The 23,150-nt window shown below is 53.2% G+C and overlaps 1 protein-coding gene across 1 annotated transcript; it reads left to right on the forward strand.

Annotated features, from left to right (window-relative positions):
- The first annotated feature begins 11,511 nt into the window (after positions 1–11,511).
- FRAT2 (FRAT regulator of WNT signaling pathway 2) lies at positions 11,512–14,343 on the forward strand. Its single transcript, XM_017348458.3, has one exon. It carries the CDS (start codon positions 12,258–12,260, stop codon positions 12,966–12,968), a length of 711 nt encoding a protein of 236 aa, XP_017203947.3. The 5' UTR covers positions 11,512–12,257; the 3' UTR covers positions 12,969–14,343.
- Positions 14,344–23,150: the final 8,807 nt, after the last annotated feature.

Genomic DNA, 23,150 nt, shown 5'->3' on the forward strand with positions numbered 1-23,150 from the left:
CTCTTTCTCTCTCTAAAGATGTTTTTAAAAAATGTCAAGTCTTGGCCAGCACAGCGGCTCACTAGGCTAATCCTCCACCTGCGGCGCTGGCATACTGGGTTCTAGTCCCGGTCGGGGCGCCGGATTCTGCCCCAGTTGCCCCTCTTCCAGTCCAGGTCTCTGCTGTGGCCTAGGAAGGCAGTGGAGGATGACCCAGGTCCTTGAGCCCTGCACCCGCATGGGAGACCAGGAGAAGCACCTGGCTCCTGGCTGCAAATCAGCGCAGTGCACCAGCTGCAGTGCGCCAGCCGTAGTGGCCACTTGGGGGGTGAACCAACGGAAAAAGAAAGACCTTTTCTCTGTCTGTCTCTCACTGTCTAACTCTGCCTGTCAAAAAAAAAGTTAAGTCTTATTTTTCATCAGAACTGTTACTATGCCAGTGATCCATCATGGAATGCCCAGAGAGGGCTTTTCAGGCTGTGGTCAATCATTAGCAAATGTGGGCAGAGGCTGTGGCAGCTTCCCACCGCCTTCTAGAGCTGGGGCTGGGAGGTCCGCCTCGCGTGTCTCAAATCAGGATTGATTGGGTTCAAAGAGGACTGATCAGTCATAGACTCACAAGAGGCCTCGTTAGAATTATAATCCTGGACTTGAGGCCACTGAGCCTGAGTTACATGCATAGTGGATGAGCTGAGACCAACGCACAGTTGTAAATTTGCTCATCAAAATGAGAAGGAGCAGGATCTCCCCGAGCAGATTTTACAGAGCTGTGTGTATCGACTGGATCATGGTGTGATAATACCTAAAACTGCCTTCCTTAGTCATTCAACAGCTAGTTCAACTCCTTGCAAGTGAGTGGGGTGTGCCTCCAAAACAAACACTCAGCAAAGCTGACACCTCGTGTTCTGCAGGAAGTCCTTCCCCGCCCAAGTGAGAACCATCAGGGATCACCTGGGTCCCCTTCCGTGGACTTCGCACAGGGGCCTGGAGCCTGCTGCGTGCAGTCACACCCGGAGCACACCGGCCAGATTCAGATCTGCGCAGGGACAGTGGCGATTACGGCAGAGCTCATACAGCGCCCATCCCTGATCCCTGCCGCAGTGGCACCGTGGCCCTGGTCAGCAGCCCGTGATGCCTGCTTTGCAGCTGAGAGCTGTGGCGCAGGTAGGCAGGGAGCCTCCAGAGTTCAAGCCCGTGTCGCCGCCGCTCAGCCTGGTTCTCCGGAGAATAGGGAGTTGAGAGGGACTTAGCTGTGAATTCTCAGTAGCGTCCGTTCTGTTCGTTACCTTGCAAGCTGCCTGGTCCTGAAGCCTTGCATCTCTGCAGTGAAGACCAGCCACAGAACAAGTGTCTCGGTACTGACAGGTGGGTGCAGTTGTCAGGTAACATGAAGGGCAGGGCTGGGCTGCAATGGGCTGGGTGTGCCTTTCTCCCTCCCTCTCTTTCTCTCTCTTTCTCTCTCTCTCTCTCACATACACACACACACACACACACACACATACATGCACTTATCCTGAGTAAAGGACTCCAAACACTTTGTAGCATAGGAGCTAGAGTATTAAGGGATGAAGACAGGATCCTTGCCTCCACAAAGGCTATGAGAAGGAAACAGATAAAAATAAATAAACAATAGAGGTGGTGTGTGGTGCAACAGGTTAAGCTACCACTTACTAAGCCGGCATTCCATATAGCAGTAGCAATGGGAGTCCTGGCTGCTCAGTTTCTGATCCAGCTTCCTGCTAATGTGCCTGGGAAGGCCACAGAAGATGCTCCAAGTATCTGGGACCCTGCCACCCACGTGCAAGACTCAGAGTTCCTGGTCCCTGGCTTCTGCCTGGCGTATCCCTGACTGTTGAACGCATTAAGGAAATGAGCCAGAAGATAGAACATTCTCTCTCTTTTTGCCTTTCAAATAAATAACCTTAAAGAATAGTATGCACACACACTCTGGCAGGCAGCAGATGATGGCTCAAGTACTTGGGTACCTGCCACGCCAAGTGGGAGACCGGGGTTGAATTCTAGGCTCCTTCAGCCTTATCCAGCCCCGACTTCTGGGGATTTGGGGGGTGAACCAGTAGATAAAATATTTCTCTCTCTCCCTTTCTCCCTGCCTCCTCCCATTTTTCTGCCTTTCAAAACAAATGGTTTTTAGATTTATTTTACTTATTTGAAAGTTATGGAGAGAGAGGTAGAGCCAGAGAGAGAGAGAGAGAGAGAGGTCTTCCATCCGCTGGTTCACTCCCCACTTGGCTGCAACAGCCAGAGCAGCACTAATCTGAAGTCAGGAGCTCCGTCCAGGTCTCCCACGTGGGTGCAGGGTCCCAAGGACTTGGGCCATCTTCTGCTGCTTTCCCAGGCCATGGCAGAGAGCTGGATCAGAGTAGCCGGATGCCAGCACCGCAGACCAGAGCTTTAACCCACTGCGCCACAGCACCAGCCCCAAAATAAGTAATTCTGATTGCATGATCAGAGAAAGTGGTCATAGACTTGAAAGAGGTGAGGAATGGAGGCGTGAGGTAACTCCTTACATGGAAGAGATGAAGATGCGAAGGCCTGAAGTAGGTGTGTACTTGATGTGTTCCAGCGAAAGCTGAGAACGAGGAGTGCCAGGAGACAGGATCAGAACATGAACAGGGGCCAGATAACCTGGGGCCTTTTTTTTTTTTTTTTTTAAGATTGATTTATTTGAAAGGCAGAGTGACAGAGAAGGCAAGATCTTCCATCTGCTTGTTGGGCTGGACCAGGCCAAAGCCAGAAGCTGGAAACTCCATCCTGATCCCCCTGTGGGTAGCAGGAACCCACAGCTCTTGGGCTGTCTGCTGCTGCCTTCCAGGCACAGTAGCAGGGAGCTGGCTCAAAGCAGAGTAGGCCAGACTCAAACCAGGCCCTACGATGCAGGCATCCCCAAGGTGGCATCTTGTAGGCCACTGTAAGGACTTCCAGTTTCCTCCCAGTGGAAAGAGGCCCCCGGAGGATTGTGAACATAGTGGTGGGTTCACAATCAATAATTGGACTTGGGTTTTTCAGCGAATCACTGTGGTTACTGTGTGAGGGGCGAAGGCAGAAGCAGGGAGAGCAGTTGGAAGAGTGGGGTCACTCCCACATTGGTGGTAACATTGCTTGGCTGCTTTTCTACAGTACACAGTCCCTTAATCTGCCCCATCCATTAATTGACCTATAACATGAGCATCTGCCAGAATCAAGTCCAAGTTCACTTCCCTTTTTGGTGCAATGTCCATGTAAGCACTTGTGATTCTTCTTAAGGATCCGATCCCTTACGTAATTCAAGCAAGAGATGACTGTGGCTCAGGCTGGGGGTTTCTTGGTGTAGTGCTGGGAAGTGGTTGGACTCTGGATGTGAGCTGAAGTTAGGAGGTCAGTGCTGTGGCCACCTGTGACACCGGCATCCCATGTGGGTGTGCTAGTTCGATTCCCAGCTGCTCCACTTCTGATCCAGCTCCCTGCTAAAGCACCTGGGAAAGCAGCACAAGGTGACCCAAGTGCTTGGGCCCACGGGTGACCCAAATGAAGCTCCTGGCTCCTGTTGTGGCCATCTGGGGAGTGAACCAAGCGGATGGAATATTTCTCTCTGTCTCTCCTTCTCTCTCTGTAACTTTGCCTTTCAAATAAACAATATATCTTCAAAAAAAAGTTTTATTGATGTATGATATCTGTACCATAAAATTCAATGATTGTAAGTATATAGTTCTGTGACTTTTTTTTTTTTTTTTTTTTTGATAGGCAGAGTGGACAGTGAGAGAGAGAGACAGAGAGAGAAAGGTCTTCCTTTGCCGTTGGTTCACCCTCCAATGGCCGCCGCTGCAGCCGGCGCACCGCGCTGATCCGATGGCAGGAGCCAGGATCCAGGTGCTTTTCCTGGTCTCCCATGGGGTGCAGGGCCCAAGCACCTGGGCCATCCTCCACTGCACTCCCTGGCCACAGCAGAGAGCTGGCCTGGAAGAGGGGCAACCGGGACAGAATCCGGCGCCCCAACCGGGACTAGAACCCGGTGTGCCGGCGCCGCAAGGTGGAGGATTAGCCTATTGAGCCACGGCGCCGGCTAGTTCTGTGACTTTTTAATAAAAAGTCATGATTAGGCCGGCGCCGCGGCTCACTAGGCTAATCCTCCGCCTAGCGGCGCCGGCACACCGGGTTCTAGTCCCGGTCGGGGCGCCGGATTCTGTCCCGGTTGCCCCTCTTCCAGGCCAGCTCTCTGCTGTGGCCCAGGAGTGCAGTGGAGGATGGCCCAGGTGCTTGGGCCCTGCACCCCATGGGAGACCAGGAGAAGCACCTGGCTCCTGGCTCCTGCCATCGGATCAGCGCGGTGCGCCGGCCGCAACGTGCCGGCCGCGGCGGCCATTGGAGGGTGAACCAATGGCAAAGGAAGACCTTTCTCTCTGTCTCTCTCTCTCACTGTCCACTCTGCCTGTCAAAAAAATAAAAATAAATAAATAAATAAAAATTAAAAAGTCATGATTGTGCCCCCATCTCCAATCCCCCATTTCAGAACATTTCCATCACCCCAGAAAGTTCTCCAGTAGCCAGTTGTTGTCCTGCCGGCAGGCTCAGGCAAGCCCTGCTCTGCTTTCTGTCTATAAGTTTACCTTTTCTGGATAGTCCATGGAAATGAAGCCACATAATGTTTTATGTTGGGGCCTGGCTCCTTTTCACTTAGCATAGTATTTTTGAGATTCACCCATAAAGCAAGTATCATTTTTAAAATATGGAATAGTATTCTACTAATGGATACAGACTCGTCTATCTACACACCAACTGATGGACACTTGGACGGTTTCAGTATTGTCCCCTGACTACGCGGTAGCTCGGAGCACTCCCATGCCAGTCCTTGTGTGGTGCCGTCTCCCCTTCCCATGAACAGAGGCCTCGGGTGGAATCATGGGTCGTATGGGAAGGTGAAGTTTAACCTTTGAAGAAGCTGCCCAGCTGTTTTCCAAAGTGGCTGCAGTTTATGTTCCCGCCAGCAGTGCCTGAGGAGTCCCAGTTCCCACATCCTCGCAGCAGCTGCTAGTGTCTTTTTCCTTTTTTTTTTTTTTTTTTTAAATTTATTTGACAGGCAGAATTAGTGAGAGAGTGACAGAGAGAAAAGTCTTCCTTCCATTGGTTCACTCCCCAAATGGCCACCAAGGCCGGTGCTGCACCGATCCGAAGCCAGGAGCCAGGTGCTTCTTCCTGGTCTCCCGTGCGGGTGCAGGGGCCCAAGCACTTGGGCCATCCTCCACTGCCTTCCTGGGTCGCAGCAGAGAGCTGGACTGGAAGAGGAGCAACTGGGACTAGAACCCAGTGCCCATATGGGATGCCGGGTCCATAGGCAGAGGATTAACCAAGTGAGCCATGGCGTTGGCCCCATGTCTTTTTCCTTTTTTAAAAATATTTGTTTTGGGGGGGGCTGGTGCTGTGGCACAGAGGGTTAACGCCCTGGCCTGAGGCGCCCGCATCCCATTTGGACTCTGCTTTGAGACCCCTGGCTGCTCCACTTCTGATCCAGCTCTCTGCTGTGGCCTGGGGAAGCAGTAGAAGATGCCCCAAGTGCTTGGGCCCCTGCATCTGCGTGGGAGGCCCAGAAGAAGCTCCTGGCTCTGGATTGGTCCAGCTCCAGTCGTTGAGGCCATTTGGGGAATGAACCAATAGATGGAAGACCTTTCTCTCTGTCTCTCCCTCTCTCTCTCTCTCTCTCTCTCTGTAACTCTACCTCCCAAATAAATAAATAAATCTTTTTTAAAAAGTTTATTTAAAAAAATTCATCCTTTTAAAGTGTCCACCTCAGTGATTTGTAGCATAGTCAAATGTTGTACATTGATCACTGCTATGTAATTCCAGGATGTTGGAGTCACTCTGACAGGAAAACCTGTACCTGCCGAGCAGTCACTCTCATGTCTTACTGCCTCTTTCCCAGGCTTCTGGCAACTACGAATCTCCTCTCCGTATTCTTGGGTCTGCCTCTTCTGGACTTTCCGTGTGAATGGAATCGTCCGTGTCTTTTTGTGTCTGGCGCCTCTCACCTAGCAGTATTTTGAGTTTCACCCGTGTTGTGGCAGGTGCCCGCATGCTTCCTTATCTTTCTTTTTTCTTTTTTAAAGATTTATTTTATTTTATTTATTTGAAAGAGAGTTAGAGAGAGAGGTAGAGACAGAGAAAGAGGCTTTCCATCCACTGGTTCACTCCCCAATTGCCGCAATGGCTGGAGCTGTGCCGATCCGAAGCCAGGAGCCAGGAGCTTCCTCCGGGTCCTCCACGTGGGTGCAGGGGGTCCTCCACGTGGGTGCAGGGGCCCAAGGACTTGGGCCATCTTCTACTACTTTCCCAGGCCATAGCAGAGAGCTGGATCAGAAGAGGAGCAGCCAGGTCTCGAAACGGCATCCATATGGGATGCCAGCACTGCAGGCCAAGGCTTTAACCATGGTGCCACAGCGCCGGCCCCAATGCCTTCCTTTTCAAAGTGAGGGACGGTCTGTGGTGTGCACCCACCTTCCGTGGATCCGTGCTGGGGCTGCTTCCACCTGGGGCGGCTGTGAACAGCGCTGCTGGTGAGTGTCTTCCAAGGCCCGGGCTTGCAGGTCTTTGAGGTGGAAACCCAGAGGAGAGCTACTGGCTCCTATGGCAATTCTGGTTCCGGTTTTGAGGCTGGCAGCCACTTCTACGGTGCAGAGGTCACACTGTTTGAGGACGCTTGGCCCAAAACTCCTACCGTGCCCCATGTGGGCTGTTTATCTTTTGGCCCTTGTTTTAGAAGATTTATTTACTTATTAATTTGAAATGTCACGGCAACAGAAAATTCACTAAGACACTTAGGGATACCACAGTGCTAAGAAATCATACAGGGGGCTGGCATTTAGCTTAGCAGTTAAGACCCCAGTTGTCCCCCCACGTTGGAGTACCTGGCTTTGATGCCCGGCCCAGGCTTCCTACCCCAGCTTCCTAATAATGTGAATTCCAGGGGCACGGTCACTGTTCAAGGACTCGGGTTCCTAGAGACACCTGGATTGCATTCTGGGCTCCTGGTTTTGGCTTGGCCCAGTTCTGGCAGATGGAGGCCTTAGGGGAGTAAACCAGCAGTGGAAGCTCTCTCTGTCTCTACCTCTCAAGTAAATAAATAAATGAATGTTAATCATATATAGTTATGATACAAATGACAGTAACTACTATTATTTTGATAACCACCATCACCAAAATTCTCCCCTGTTGAGAACCACTGGGTTAGGGTGAGCAGCTGTTCCAGTTTGCCCAGGAGTTGGGAGGAGTTCCCAAGAAACAGGACTTTCACCGCTAAAGCAAGGACAGTCACAGGCACACTTGGTCACCCTAAGTCCATTCTCTCACCTGCTGGCTGTGTGAGCGTGGGCTGCTTACTTTATTTTTCTCTGCCTCAGTTTCCCCAGAGGTGATACTATCTAACTTATCCAACTGGTTTGGAGATGAAGTGAAACACAATGTAAAGCACTAAGCTCATCATGTGGCATATAAGATCTTTTTTTTTTTTTTAATAGATTTAGTTATTGTTTCAAAGGTAGAACAATAGAGGAGAGGGAGAGAGGGAGAGACAGAAATCTTCCATCTGCTGGCTCACTCCCTAAATGGCTGCAATGGCTGGGCTGGTTGGAGCCAAAGCCGGGAGGAGCCTAGAACTCTGTCTGGGTCTCCCATGTAGGTTGCAGGGACCCAAATCCTTCGGCCATCATCCACTGCCTTCCCAGACACATTAGCAGGACTTTGGATTGAAACCAGAGCAGGGGCGCCAGACCGCAGCTTAACCTACTATGCCACAAAGTCTCCCCACTGCCCCACGCTGTCCCTACAGTAAGGTCTTTTTTTTTTTTTTTTAAGATTTATTTCCATTTGAAAGGCAGAGAGAGAGAGACAGGTTTTCCATCTGATGGTTCACTCCCCAGATGATCACAACAGCTGGAGCTGTGCTGATGCGAAGCCAGGAGCTTCCACTGAGTCTCCCATGCGGGTGCAGGGGCCCAAGGACATGGGCCGTCCTCCACTGCTTTCCCAGACCATAGCAGAGAGCTGGATCAGAAGTGGAGCAGCCGGGTCTCATATGGGATGCTGGCACTGCAGGTGACAGCTTAACCTGCTACACCACAGAGCTGGCCCCCACAATAAGGTCTTAATGAAATAATAGGGGCAGATGTTTGGCACAGCGGTTACGTCACCACCTGGGATGCCTGTGTCTCATATCGGAGTGCCTGGTTCAAGTTCTGGCTACCCTGCTTAGAATCCAGCTTCCTGCTAATGGGCACCCTGGGAGGCAACATGATGGCTCAACGATTGGGGTTCCTTCTACTCACATGGGAGCCCTAGACTGAGTTCCTGGCTCCTGGCTTCAGTCTTGCCCAGCCCTGGCTGTTGCAGGTATTTGGGGAGTGAACCAGCAGACAGAAAATCAAGCTGTCTTGAGAGTGCTTGAGCTGTCACCGCTACTTCCTAGGGTGTACATTAGCAAGGAGCTGGACAGGAAGCAGAGCAGCGGGAATCAGCCAGCACTGCACTGATACGGGAAGGGAGGAGCCCAAGCAGCAAGGTAGCGGATGCTCCAAGCCCACCCCCACGGTCTATGCCCCCCCCCCCCCGCAGTGGACAGCAGCACAGAATTTGCCCTTTTTAATTTGAACATCCTTAAGAGTACTTCTGCGCTTTAAAACCCCACTCTAACATGGACTCTAATCAGAGTCCACGGTGGTCCTCCCTGTACCCGTTCCCATGCCCCCAGCACTTTGACAAGGAAGGAATCACACCCTGTTTCTCAGATTAGGACTCAGGGCACAGACAGATGAAGGGAGCCCCTCCAGGTGGGTCCCCAAGCCTGGCGTCCGTCCCTCTTCATCCTCGCTGGTGCTTAAGTGCAGGTGACTTAGAGCGGGGTCCACGTGGAAGGGAGGCTCCTGGGAGGGAGGATCCCGACACATCTAAACGAATGCAGCACCCCTGGACTCCCTGTGTGTCCACCGGGGCTCTGGGCGCTCAGTGAGTGCCTCTCCAGGCAGGCGCCAGCGTGCCAGGCATGCAAGCTCTCCTCGCTCCCCCCTGGCATACCCTCTCATTACTTTTAATTGCATCCGAGCCTCTGTAGCTTCTTGCATTTGCTTCCTAATCCAGGGCATTCCCCTGCCTGCCACTGGTCCGGCTCAGCACTTTCCCTCCCCGAGCTCTCTGGAGAAGTGCCCCCAGCAAATGGAGCTGCTCTCCGGCGATGAATTCATCTCTATCACGAACGGTATCATATCCCAGCCCTGGCATATTTGCACAGCAATCGCCACACAAAAGCAACATTACAAAGGGAAGTTTTTTTAAAGCCCATTTCTTATAGTACTAAGAACACTGTTGGAATTACCCTGACAGGAAGACAAAACAACTTCCAAGGATGCTGGGTTAGGGACAATAGCTACGCCAGACCCATTAATGTTTTAAGTCGATGGCGCATAAAACTGCTTTTCTCCACTTGGAGCAGGGCATCATCTTAGAGAGAGGAGGGGACAAATTACCATTTTAACTCTCCTGAAATCCATAAGCCCTCCCCCCGTTTTCATTCCCCTGGAAATTCTGCAGTAAGTACCATCAGAATGAAAATGAGAATCCCTCTCTCCGGGGGAATGGCTTCCTGTTCTCATCAGCCAAATGTGAGAGGCGCCCTCTTCAGAGGAGGCTGCTGGCTAGGAAGGCAGCCGTCCGGACCCAGACCTGCCCGACTGGTTGCGGGCCACACCTTGGTGGCTTGGGGAGGGTGCTGAGCACGCCCAGGTCAGGGTAGACCAGGCACACAGAATGCAAAGGGCCCGGCCAGGCCAGCATGCCTCAGGCTATGTTTTACCCAGTGGGCTGCAGGGGGAGGCTGGCTCATTAATATATTAGCTGTTTCGACGGGGGACTCGCTGGACCCGGGCCAGGCTTCTGTTAGTAAACCCCCGCACCTAATCCCACATTACATTTGTGTAATGCCAGACAAAGCCCGTCCCCATTATCTCATTTGATCCTGAAAACAGCCCTCGGAGGGAGGCAGGGCAGGGATTATTTTTTCCATTTTACAAGTGAAAACACTTGTAAACTGATTGGCCAGGAGTCCCGCGCCCAGAGGCAGAAGGAAGGAGACTGGAATCCAGTCTCTGGACAACCTGTTCAGGGCTCTTTTGATGCCATACAACAGACTTCCTGGAATATTCCCAACCCCACCCAGCCCTCCCAACTTCAGCAGGCACGGAACTTGGGGAACAGAGAGCCTGTGTCTATCACCCACGCACCTCTGTGCCAGCCAGGAAGTACCAGGGCAGCCCTCGTGGCAGGCTCTCTCAGGAAATAAATTTTTTTTTTAAATTTATTTATTTGAAAATCAAGAGTTACACAGAGGCAGAGAGAGAGAGAGGTCTTCCATCTGATGGTTCACTCCCCAAATGGCCGCAACCGCCGGAGCTGGGCCCATCCAAAGCCAGGAGCCAGGAGCTTCTTCTGGGTCTCCCATGTGAGTGCTGGGGCCCAAGGATTTGGGCCATCTTCCCCTGCTTTCCCAGACACAGCAGGGAGCTGGATCAGAAGTGGAGCAGCCAAGACTCAAACTGGCGCCCATATGGGATGCCTACACTGCAGGCGGCAGCTTTACCCGCTACACCACAGCGCCAGCCCCAAGAAATTAATTTCATATTATCTCCCTGCACCAAAGCCCAAAATTATTCCTAGATTTGAAAACAGAAAAATCAAGGCATTAGAACAATCTCAAGAAAATAGAACTGAATATTTAATAACTTTTTAGAGGCAAGAAGGCTCTACATTTAGCATAGTGTTAGGAATCTGAAAGTAAGGGATTTTGTAGATTCGACTGCATTAAAATCTGGGAAAAGCATGGCTGTAGAGAGCCAGCACAAACCCTGAAAAAACAGGTGCGGCAGGTCTGAAGGTCTGCAAATAGGTACCAACAGCTAATTAGGGAACATCCAATTCACAAAAAGAGGAAGTAGCCGTGGTTAACAAACATTTAGAAAACTGCTCTACCTAACAAAAGTCAGAAATGCGACCCAAAAGCGATTTCATCTATGAAGTCAGCCCCCCCCCCTTTAACGGTAGTTACTCAAATACTGGCCAAGGGGCAATGAATAATGCATACTCACACATTAATAATAGGAGAGAACATTTACCCAACTCTTGGAAAGTGATTTCGCACACTTATCAGAAACCTTAAAATATCCATAGCCTTTGACCTAAAACTCCACTCTTGGGAATTTGTTCTAAGGAAAGAATCGTCGATGTGGGAAGTTCACGCACAAATACGTTAGTCACACCCTTATTTACAACGGTGAAAGGCGGCAAACAGCCAGCCTGAGAGGAGTTGTTTAATAATTTAAACAATTACAAGCACTTGATGGAAACTTACGTAATCATTAAAAGGCTTTCGAAGCGCATGCAATAACACGAAAAACCTTTTGTGATGTAATGCGAAGTGGAAAAGTGCAACACTCCACGCACGGCTGCTTGTGCAATCAATTGTATAGGAAAAAGGCTAAGAAGAAAAACATCTCAAATGGGAGGCACGCTCGAGCCCGGCGTCCGGACAGGTCGTTCCCATCCGAACCTCGGTGGGGGTTGGGGGCGGGACAGAAAGAGCCAACCGTGGCCGCGCACCGGCGCGTCCGTTCCCGACGCGCGCCTGGGGCCTGGAGCACGGCGGAGGGGCGCCGGGACCCCACCTCACGTCCGCTCCGCCCGCCGCGCCGGCCGGCAGCGCCCGCCCCTCCCCCGCCCGGGCCGGGGCGCCGCGCGCGCGGGGGAGGAGCCGGCCGGCCCCGGGCGTTGGGGACACGTGGGAGGGAGGCAGGGGTGGTGTGTGGGGGGTGTGTCCGCGCGTGGGAGAAACCAACTCGGGCCGCCTCGGAGCCTCCCACTTCCTGTCCTATTCGCCTGGCCGCCACTGGGCGAAAGCTGTCCCCACACCCAGGAGCCCCTCTCAGGGGGGTGATGAGCCCAGCCACCGTGACGCTACGGCCGCGGCCTTACGCCGCTCTCGACGCCCCGCGTCCGCGCGCCCCTTCGCGCGTCCCCCCCCGCCCAGCCCGGTGGTAGGGCCCGGCGCGACGTCACCCATTGTTTACAAATCAACCCGAGCCGGCAGCATTCCGGCTTCGCGGCTGCAGGCGTGCGGCGCTAGTGCCCGCCGGGCCCGGCTTTCCGCGTCCGCCCCGGCCCCGGCCTCAACCCCTCTCCGGGATCGGCCGCGGGCCGCCCAGCCACCAACAACGCCCGCCGAGCTCCGGGTGCCCGGGCCGAAGGCCATGCCGTGCCGGAGGGAGGAGGAAGAGGAAGCCGGCGAGGAAGCGGAGGGGGAGGAAGAAGAAGAGGAGGAGGAGGGCAGCTTCCTCCTGCTGGAGCAGTCGGTGACGCTGGGCGGTTCGGGCGAGGTGGATCGGCTGGTGGCCCAGATCGGCGAGACGCTGCAGCTGGACGCGGCGCAGGACAGCCCGGCCTCCCCGTGCGCGCCCCCAGGGCCTCCGCCGCAACAGCCCTCGCGGCCCCCGGCGGCGGTGCGGGCGGACAAGGCCTGGGCCCCCGGCGTGCCGCTGCTGCCGCCGCCCACGTTGGCCGAGGCGGTGGGCCCGGCTCCCCCGGGTGCTGTTCGCTGCGCCCTCGGGGACCGTGGCCGCGTGCGAGGGCGGGCTGCGCCCTACTGCGTGGCCGAGCTGGCCGCGGGCTCCAGCGCGCTGCCCGGCCCGTGCCGGCGAGGATGGCTCCGAGGCGCCGTCGCCTCCCACCGTCTGCAGCAGCGACGATGGCCCCAAGCCGGGGCACGCGCCGGCGACGACGACCCGCACCGGCTCCTGCAGCAGCTCGTGCTCTCGGGAAACCTCATCAAGGAGGCGGTGCGGAGGCTTCAGCGCGCTGTCGCTGCGGTGGCAGCCACGGGCCCCGCGGGCGCCCCTGCGCCTGGGGGTGGCCGCAGCGGCCCGGAGCCGGTTGCCCTGCACCCCTCCCGCGCCTTTCTCTAACTCAGCCCCCCGGAGGAGGAGGAGGACGCCGCTGCGCAGACCCGAAAGCGTCCTGCCCTCCTCTGCCCTGAACCGAAGCCTCCGTCGCCATCCTGGGAGCTGGCGCCTAGACTGCGGGGCGGCTCGTGGGTCGACTCCAAACCGAGAAGTTACCGGCCCTGGCGAGGCTGTCGGAGAAAACTTAAGCTTGGAGAAATGTCCCGGCCAGGGCGCTCCCGTGCCGTGCTGCGTGAGCGTTTACCCGACCCTCGGGGCCAAGGACCTGGGATAAACTGGGACAACTGTGGCAGCTACTTGCATCGACTCTACCTGACTTAGCCCATGGGGCGTCGTGTGCTTGGATTGTTTGAAGATGGAGTTTGGAGGGGCGGGAATCGCGAGGGTTTATAACCATACTTGAAAACTAACAATGCACATATATTTTCTCATTATTTTCCGGTGGAGGAGCTTACTGCAAATGGTGCTACAATTGCTGTGCACAGAAATGCCGGGGGAGGGGCCACAGGAAAGGGCTTGGTGGGGGGGGTCACATCGCCCCCTGCTGTGCTCCCCACCTCTGGTGGTGGCCAGAGGTGTGCGTTGTGAACTCCAGTTTGAGGACTGGGGAGGGACGCGGAGAGTTCTGAGGGTAGCCATAGTTGGATTTGAATGTGGACTTTTAAGTGTCTTGACCTTGCCACCTGCGGTTCAAGGTTACAGTTTGCTGTGAGCGGAAGGCTTTGGGGTTTCTGAATTCAACCCCGGGGGTCTCCTTTTCTTGCTGCAAGAGCCAGGGTCTGTGCTTTGCTACTGCTTGGAATCTCCCGAGGACACAGGCAGAGAGGCTGTGTGCGAGTTCCTTGCTTTTGCTGTGCTTTCCCTCTTTCCGCAGCTCCTCCCCCTGCACGGCAGCTCTTGGCCATGCCAGGAGCTTTCTCAGAAACTTACAAACAGTGTCTCCAGTTTCTCTCCCATCCGCCAGCCGCCCCTCCGTGTTGCAGCCCGGCTGGTGTCTGGTGGGATGGCGAAGGGACCCTGCCTTTTCTCCTCTCATTCCGACCCTCCCAGCAAGGAATGTGTCCTCCTGCTGTGCCAGCTCTTTGAGAGTGACGGAAGCTGTTTTTAAATGTGACTCTCCCAGAGGAGAAGCCGCTGGCTCTGCCCTCTGAAACTTGACGGCGGTGCTTTAGTAAGGTGCCACCCCCACACTTTAAGGTAGCTAAACCAGTTTTTTTTTTTTTTTTTTTTTTTTTTAAGTTTCAATGGCTTGGTCATCCTTCCGATGTAGCTATTGACGTACACTTCGCAACGGAGTGTCTGAAATTGTGGTGGTCCTGATTTATAGGATTTCTTAATTAAAATGTCTGCTGAATAAATTTGTTTTTTTTGTTTTGGAGCGCAGTTTGGCTTTTTGGTGGGAGGTGGGGGAGGGGGAGCACAGCGTGGGGGTCCCCCAGTACGGATGAGCACCCTTGGTGACCGAGGGGACCTGGCAGGTGGCTGGGGCTGGCTCTGCTCTGGCAGAGCTGCTGGACTTAAGTGCTTCTGGGGTGATGTTTCCCCACGATCATAAAATGAAGTCCAGGTTTCTGAAAGCTGCTAGGTGGGCTCCCGTGCCCTGTGTGGATGTAGAACCTGCTCTAGAAATGCCTTCTGCTCGGGAGGGAGCTGGGTCTCCATCTGGTATGTTCTGGTGAAGAATGGGGAAGGCGCCACAAAGCCAGCCTGACTTCCCCCTTGAGACCTAGCCTTAGCTGTGGCCCAGGGAGAGAAAAACGGGGCTTTTCCAGCATCTTCAGTGGTTGTGGCGTTGCTTGGCTTGAGCAGGCAGGGGTTTGGTTCCCTGAAGCCGTCTCTTCCTCCTCTCCAGCAGGAGTCCTGCTGAAGCCCCTTCCCTGGAGGCCTCTCCTGCCCAGCACGCCCAGGCTGGGGTTCCAGGGAGAGCCCGGGACTCAGGGAGAGGCTGGATCCAGCCTGGCCTTCACCAGTGCGTCACTGGGGCCAGGTCACACCGCTCCGAGCTTTTCCCTTCTCCCGCCAGTAAACCAGTTACTACTTAAGAAAGAAATATTACTTTACTACTATCTGTTTGAAAGGGACAAACTCATTGTTCACTCTCCAAGTGCCTGCCAAGGGGCCAAAGCCAGGAGCTGGGAATGCAATGCAGCTGGCAGGAATCCGATAACTCCAGCCACCATCGCTGCCCCATGGGGTCTGCATTAGCAGGAAGCTAGAGTCAGGCTGGAGCTGAGAATTGAACCCAGGTATTCTGCTGTGGGACACAGGCGTCTTAACCGCTAGGCCAAATGCCTTCCCTGAAACAGGAGTACATAATAGGACTTAAATGAGGACCTGAGGTGTGTGGGAAGCTTAAGGGCTCACAAAATAACTGTTAATGCTTGTCACCGCCATCATAAAGATGACTTTATTTTGAATATTTTATTTATTTGGAAGGCAGAGAGGGATCTTCCCAAATGCCCACAGCAGCCAGGGCTGGGCCAGACCAAAGCCAGGAGCCCAGATCTCCTGGGTTTCCCACGTGGGTAGCAGGGACCCAAGTCTTTGAGACATCAGTGTGCATTAGCAGGAAGCTGGGTTAGAAGTGGAGCCTCCCGGGCCTGGAGGCAGGCACCCCAGTTCGGGTGCTGCCACCACCTCCAGCCCTCCACGTGTTGGTTTGTGTGCCATGAGGTAGGCACTGGTGTTCCATTTCACAGATGAAGACAAATAGTTTCCTCAAAATTACAACCTTTGATGAGGTGTTGGATTTTTTTTGAAAGGCAGAGTGATAGAAAGGGACAGAGGGAGAAATCCTTCCATCTGTGGGTTCACTTCTCAAATGGCCACAACGGCTGGGGCTGGGCCAGGAGCCTGGAGCTCCATCTGGGTCTCCCAAGGGTGTAGCAGAGGCCTATGTGGCTGAGTCATCTTCCCCTGCCATGTTTGTTTTTTTAATCAGGAAATTGGATAAGAAGTAGAGCAGTGGGGACCATCAGTGTGCTGCTATGGGATGTCAGGGTCACAGATGGCTTAATGCGCTGTGCCACAGTGCCGGCTGCTGGAGGTGGGATTTCACCCTGGCCAGTCTGGCTCTGTCATCAGCCAGCTCTGCCAGTCATAATTTTCCACTTAACATGAGCCTTTTTTAAAAAAATTTTTTTCATGTAATCAGACAATGCCTTATATTGATTGACTTATTTGAAAGGCAGCGTTACAGAGAGAGAGAAGTCTTCCATCCGCTGGTTCACTCCGCAGTTGGCCTCAACGGCCTGAGCTGTGCTGACCCGAAGCCAGGAGACAGGAGCTTCTTCTGGGTCTCCCACGCAGGACTTGGGCCATCTTGTACTGCTTTCCCAGGCCATGGCAGAGAGCAGGATTGGAAGTGGAGTGGCTGGGACTCGAACCAGGGTGTCCACATGGTACTGTAGATAGCGGCCTCACCTGCTACACCACAGCGCCAGCCCCACAAAACTTCCTTGCCACTGTTTTCTCCTATACTACATATGGAGAAGTTCTTAAGTGGATCCTCCAAACCCCAACCCTGCTAAACCTTCAACATAACAGCAGCGCCATTCTCTAGCATTTGTTGTGCATCAGCCAGAGAAATGCAAATTTCCCAGAATCCAGGATGAGGCAGGTTTACAGACATCCTGGTGGCACTCACAGGAGGCCTGGGTGCTGAGAGCCTCACAGGGAATGGGAGTCGCATCACCAGGAGGCACAGGTAATGGCTTAAATGGCTGCTTCCTGCTCAGAAGCTTAGGTCCTCCTTAAAGCTGAGGTCAGAGGGCCAGGACAGACAGGGGTCCCCAAATGTAGAAATCCTGTGGATCTGCAACACCCAGGGCTGAAATGAGAATGGTGACCGTGGCCAAGGAGATGAGATCTATATAGGACCAAGAAGCTAAGCAGACAGGGAGAGGGAACTAGACCCTGTTGCAGGCAGGCGTCCTGGTAGGCACCTTTTTAGAGATTTATTTATTTATTATTTGAAAGGCAGAGGGGCAGAGACAGAGAAAGAGAAAAATCTTCCATCCCTTGGTTCACTCCACAGATGGCCAGAACAGCCCGGGACAGACTGAAGCCAGGAGCCATCTGGGTTTCCCACGTGGGTGGCCAGGGCCCAAGTGCTTAGGCTATCTGTGTTCCGCTGCCTTCTCAGGCGCAGTAGCAGGAGACGATCAGAAGCAGAGCAGCCGGGATTTGAACCAGCACTCGGATGTGGGATGCTGGTGTGTCGCAAGCAGTGGTTTAACTCACTGTGCCGCAATGCTGGATCCGCTGGTGGGTCTACTTTTGTTTTTAATTCCCTACTTATTTTCTTACATATATGTCTTTTTTAAAAAAAGATGCATTTGTTTACTTGAGAGTCAGAGTAACAGAGAGAGAAGGAGAGACAGAGAGACAGAGAGGTCTTCCATTCCACTGGTTAACTCCCCAAAGGACTGCAACGGCCAGAGCTGAACTGATCCGAAGCCAGGAGCCAGGAGCTTCTTCCAGGTCTCACATGCGTGTGCAGGGGCCCAAGGATTTGGGTCATCTTCTGCTGTTTTCCCTGGCCACAGCAGAGAGCTGGATGGGAAGTAGAGCAGCTGGGACATGAACCGGTGCCCATGTGGGATGCCAGCACTGCAGGCATCGGCTTTACCTGCTACGCCCCAGCCCCAGCCCCAGCCCCACGTATATTTATTTTCATCTATGTGAAAGGCAAAGAGAAGGGAGAGTGAGCTGGTAGGCATCTTTTACAAGATATTACTTTGCTCATTTCAGAGGTGAGAAGTACAAATTACTGGTGGTAGAGCAGCATTTGAAATTATAGCAGGCCGGTGCCGCGGCTCAATAGGCTAATCCTCCACCTAGCGGCGCCGGCACACCGGGTTCTAGTCCCGGTCGGGGCGCCGGATTCTTTCCCAGTTGCCCCTCTTCCAGGCCAGCTCTCTGCTGTGGCCAGGGAGTGCAGTGGAGGATGGCCCAAGTGCTTGGGCCCTGCACCCCATGGGAGACCAGGAGAAGCACCTGGCTCCTGGCTTTGGATCAGCGCAGTGCGCCAGCCGAAGCGCTCCGGCCGTGGCGGCCATTGGAGAGAGTGAACCAACGGCAAAAGGAAGACCTTTCTCTCTGTCTCTCTCTCTCACTATCCACTCTGCCTGTCAAAAAAAAAAAAAAAAAAAAAAAAAAAAAAAAAAAAAAAAAGAAAGAAAGAAAGAAATGTATAGCAAGAAAAAAAATCGTCCGTCTGCTGGCTCACTCTCTGAATGCCTGCAATAGTCGGGGCTGGACCAGGCTGATGCCGGGAGCCAGGAACTCCATCTGGGTCTCCCCCGTGGTAGCAGGGACTCGAGCACTTGAGCCATTAATCCAGCGCTTCCTAGGTGCATTAGCAGGAAGCTGGTTCAGAAGCAGAATAGCCAGGACTCAAATCAGGCACTCCAGTGTGGGATGTGGGTGCTCCAAGTGGTGGCTTAACCCGCTGTGCCACAGCAGGTGCCCCGAACTCCAGATTCTTTAGTGAATCCTCTTGCCTCCTGTTTGAGCCCATCCATGTCCCTTTTCTCACACACCCCAGTCCCTGGTACTGATCCAGCCTGGGAAAACATTCCTGTGTCTGGGAGGCAAAGGCCGTTTCCAAGGTGTTGCAGCTTGGGTTAGCTCCCCCTAGCACTTGGCCCAGGATTGATTTTGGCTAAGATGTCCCTAGTGCTTTGGAATGGGTGGGCACTGAGCTGGGAGCACGGGCAAGGGTGGAGTTGGACAGTTGTCTTCTGAAGGAGCCAGTGCCTAAGCTTCCCTGAGAACACTGCCAGTGTCAGGCCCCGAAGGGCCAGAGCAATGGGGAAGTGGCAAGGAGAAGCTGTGGGTATGCTGAGGATGTGGGGGCGGGGAAGGCTGCTTGGGAGTTTGTGGGAAGTTACAGGCACGGCAGCCCACTGTCTCATGAATGGCTAGGTGTGGGAGACAGATCAGGCTGAAGATAGATGTGACAATTAGGGCGAAGAGGGGTGGACGGAGCCTGGAGATGCTGGCAGTTGGGCAGTAGAACAGCGCTCACTAATATATAGAGGGCCGACCATGTGCCAGGCCTGACCATGCTACACATAGGCCGGCTCACCAGACCTCTGTGGGAGGAGAGAGGGGACAGACCAAGCAAGAGCAGGAGTAGAAGCCCAGGGAAGGCTGTAGGGTGAGCTGTGGACGTGGTAGAATGTATGTGAGCGTGTCTACACATATGTGCGTGCACACACACACATCTATGTTTGCATTCTCCTGTGGGCAGGCAGCCTGCAGAGGGCCAGGGTGTTACACTCAGATCTCGCTCAGAGACTTTCCTTGTCTTATAAACACTGAAGGAAATTCAGCTTCCCTTTATTAGTGCCATTGAGAAGTGTGTTTTGCACATCTGCACAGAGTTCCTCTGATTTTTTTTTTTTTTTTTTTAGAGGCAGAGTTACAGAGAGAGAATCTTCTGTCTGCTGGTTCACTCCCCAAATGGTTGCAACAGCCAGAGCCAGGCCAATCCGGAGCCAGGAGCTTCTTCTGGGTCTCCCATGCAGGGGCCCAAGCACTTGGGCCATCTTCCATTGCTTTCCTAGGCCATTAGCAGGGAGCTGGATCGGAAGTGGGAGCTGAATTGGAAGTGGAGCATCCAGGATTTGAACCAGTGCCCATTTGGGATGCTGGTGCTGCTGTCAGAGGCTTAACCTGCTACGTCACAGCACCGGCCCCTCTCCCATCCTTAGCTAACCCCGCAGAGGGAGGTAGTGTTGATGATGTGTCTTGGAGCCAGGGGTTTGCTTGGGACTTCAGTGCCTGAGGCAGATTTTGAGGAAAGCATCTCTCCCCATCGGGCAGTGGAATCTCATTCACAGTTGAGAAAGAGATGGGCAAAAGGCAGGGCAAAGGTAGCAGGCTGATAAGCAGCTTGTGCTGCTTTAACCCACCCAAATCAATAAGTCAAACAAACGGCCTGCTATCTTCCAATAGCCTATCAGCTAACGGGCTGGAGGGTGGGGGTGGTTTGTGAGTTTACCTCGGTGAGTCAGTTAGCAGTTGATAAGGGGAAGCAGTTAATAAGCTCTTTGCTATCAGTTTTAGTTTTCGTTCTGTTGTAGCATCATCTGCAGAGAATTCATCGCTGGCAACATTAAACACCCAGCCCCAGACGTGAGGAGCCCTTAGGTTGTTTCTGCAGCCGGGTCCCTCTCTGTGTTGTGCGATCATGTGGCACCTCGCGCCTCCAGTGCCCCTGAGCCCTGCTCATCAGACTTGTCTAGGTTGGGCCCTGTGCCTTCCTGTCTCCTCCAGGGCCTCGTCCTTTGTAGACTCCTTCCTCTAGAGTCTCCCCTCTTGCCGTCTATCCACCTGGGCCAGGCACGGGCCACTCCTGGCCCTGTTTCCCTGTGTAGCTGCTCCCCTTCTTTCCCAGCTTCTTCCAGCTTCTGGGCACCACAGCTCATCATCTGTGTCCGAGGCACCTGCTCCAGTAGCCGTGGCCAGTCTTGAAATTCTACCATTGGTTTGTTCTGTAAATATGGACTAAATGCTAATTCTCTAAATGTGGCTATGTCTCAAGCAGTGACCTAAGCACTTTTACGAGCATTACCTCGATTAATCCTCACAACAACTTTTATTATTATTGGCCTTTGCAGCTGAGAAACCGGAGGTTAGAGGTGAAGTAACCTGCCCAAGTTCACAGGCAGGAACTTTAAAGGAAGGAGCCGAGCAGTCTGGCACAGAGTCCACATTTTTTACAGCTATATGGTACTGTGCTGAGCTCCATGGGTTTTGTTTTCAAAATTCTCTCTCCTGTCTTTTCCTCTCCCTTTCTGCCCAGGTTCTTACCGCCCAGGGCCTGGGTGCCCTAACGCCAACTAGTTATTGGGCTGACCATAGATGCACGCCCTCAGCCTCCATCCACTCCCCACACTGTGCCTGACAACCTGCCGAAAACATTCTTTTCATCTTGTCATTCCTCTGCCATCAAAGAATAGACAGTTTCGCTGGGAAGAGAAAACATAGCCAAGTGAGCCCCTGAGATAACTCCATAATGACAGTAAATAAGATGGTGAGAACCAGATGAACTCAAAAGTCACTCCCCAGGAAGAAACTGCCCCATCTTCTCTGTACCAGTTGTAGACCTGAGTGGCCAGGGCAGGCCAGTAGAACTGAGCACAGAGGCTGTTGTCAAATTAGAAGGGGATGGACTTTCTTTTCTTTTGTTAAAACATTTTATTGTATTGTTTTCTTTATTTGAAAGGCAGGAGAGAGAGAGAGAAAGAGAAATCTTCCATTCACTGGCTTAGTCCTCAAATGCCTGCAACAGCTGGGACTGGACCAGGCTGAATCCAGGAGCCCAGAGCTCTAACTGGGTTCCCCATGTGAGTGGCAGGGACCCAGGTACTCAAGTCATCTGTTGCCTCCGTTACACATGATCAGGAAGCTGGAAAGCTAGAATTGGAAGTGGAACTAGGACTCGAACCAGGCACTCAGCTATGGGATGAAGGCATCCCAAGCAGAATCTTAACCACTGAGCCCAACACCCAGCCCAGGGAAGGGGTTTTCTTTTCTTTTCTTTCTTTCTTTTTTTTTTTTTTTTTTTTTTTTTTTTGGACAGGCAGAGTGGACAGTGAGAGAGACAGAGAGAAAGGTCTTCCTTTGCCGTTGGTTCACTCTCCAATGGCCGCCGCGGTTGGCGCACTGCGGCCAGCGCACCTCGCGGATCTGAAGGCAGGAGCCAGGTGCTTCTCCTGGTCTCCCATGGGGTGCAGGGCCCAAGCACTTGGGCCATCCTCCACTGCACTCCCTGGCCACACCAGAGAGCTGGCCTGGAAGAGGGGCAACCGGGACAGAATCCGGCGCCCCGACCGGGACTAGAACCCTGTGTGCCGGCGCCGCAAGGCGGAGGATTAGCCTAGTGAGCCACGGCGCCAGCCTGGGAAGGGGTCTTCTAACAGGAAATGGGGGAGGTAAGACTTGGGGCCCCAAGTGATATTCCTGTGGCTCCTCCTGTAACCCTGAGTTCCCTCCCAAGCTTGGTTAAGTGACCGCCACTCTTTTCCCATTAAACCTCTTTGAGACAAATTATCCCTTCCCTCCATACGTATCTTAACATTCACTGGTGTGACAGCGTTGATGATCAAGAAATTGGTCTGATTTTCAGAGGAAACAAGTTTGTTGAGCTCAGGCTGAGTTCTGGTTCCTGGGCTGTTGGTTGACATTGGGAAAGTGAACCAGCACATGGGAATGCTCTCTCACTCTGTCTCTGCCTCTCAAATAAATAGTGATAAAAATTTTCAAAAGAAATGGATTGAAGAAGTGATTGAGACAGGATTTTTTAAGCAGAAGACTCATAGAGGTCCAGCGCTGTGGCATAGCTGGTAAGGCTGCCACCTGCAGTGCCGGCATCCCATATGGGTGCCAGCTTGAGTCCCGGCTGTGCCTCTTCTGATCCAGCTCTCTGCTGTGGCCTGGGAAGGCAGTGGAAGATGACCCAGGTCCTTGGGCCCCTGCACCTGTGTGGGAGACCCGGAAGAAACTCCTGGCTTCCAATTGGCCCACCTCTGGCCCTTTCGGCCAACTGGGGAGTGAACCAGCGGATGAAAGACACTCTCTCTCTCTCTCTCTCTCTCTCTCTGCCTCTCCTTCTCTCTCTGTGTAACTCTTTCAAGTAAATAAATAAATCATAAAAAAAAGAGAAAAGACTCATAGAAGTGACATTTACCCAACAGCTTCTGGGAGGGATGTTTTGTTTATTACTTATATGTTTACTATTCGCTTGCCATAGAATTTGATCTAGTTTAATATTTATACACAGTCCTTCAAGGTAAGTTCTACTCTTACACCTGTTTGTAGATGAATTCCCCACAATGCTTGAGCCTACAGATCCCTTCTCAAATCACACAGCTCCCAAGCAGGGATGCCGGCCAAGCCCACGCTCTTGTGCATTATATTCTCACAAACACTGCCATGGGCAGGTTATTTGTTGTCCCTTCTGCCATGAAAGGAAACGTTGTGTGGCAGAGGGTGTGCCCGCTGCCTGTACCAGCTTCCCCAGTTTGCTAATGGAGTGCACCTGTGAGAGGAGACCTCTCTGGGCTTCCATCTCTAAATGAGACGGTAGCACCAGGCATCTGAGAGCTGAGCTCTCCCGGGGCTGACATTCTGTGATTACCGAGCATTGGTAGAAGAGGGGGGAGCTAATTGAGT

This window comes from Oryctolagus cuniculus, chromosome 15, assembly GCF_964237555.1.
Source record: "Oryctolagus cuniculus chromosome 15, mOryCun1.1, whole genome shotgun sequence".
Classification (NCBI taxonomy): Eukaryota; Metazoa; Chordata; class Mammalia; order Lagomorpha; family Leporidae; genus Oryctolagus; species Oryctolagus cuniculus.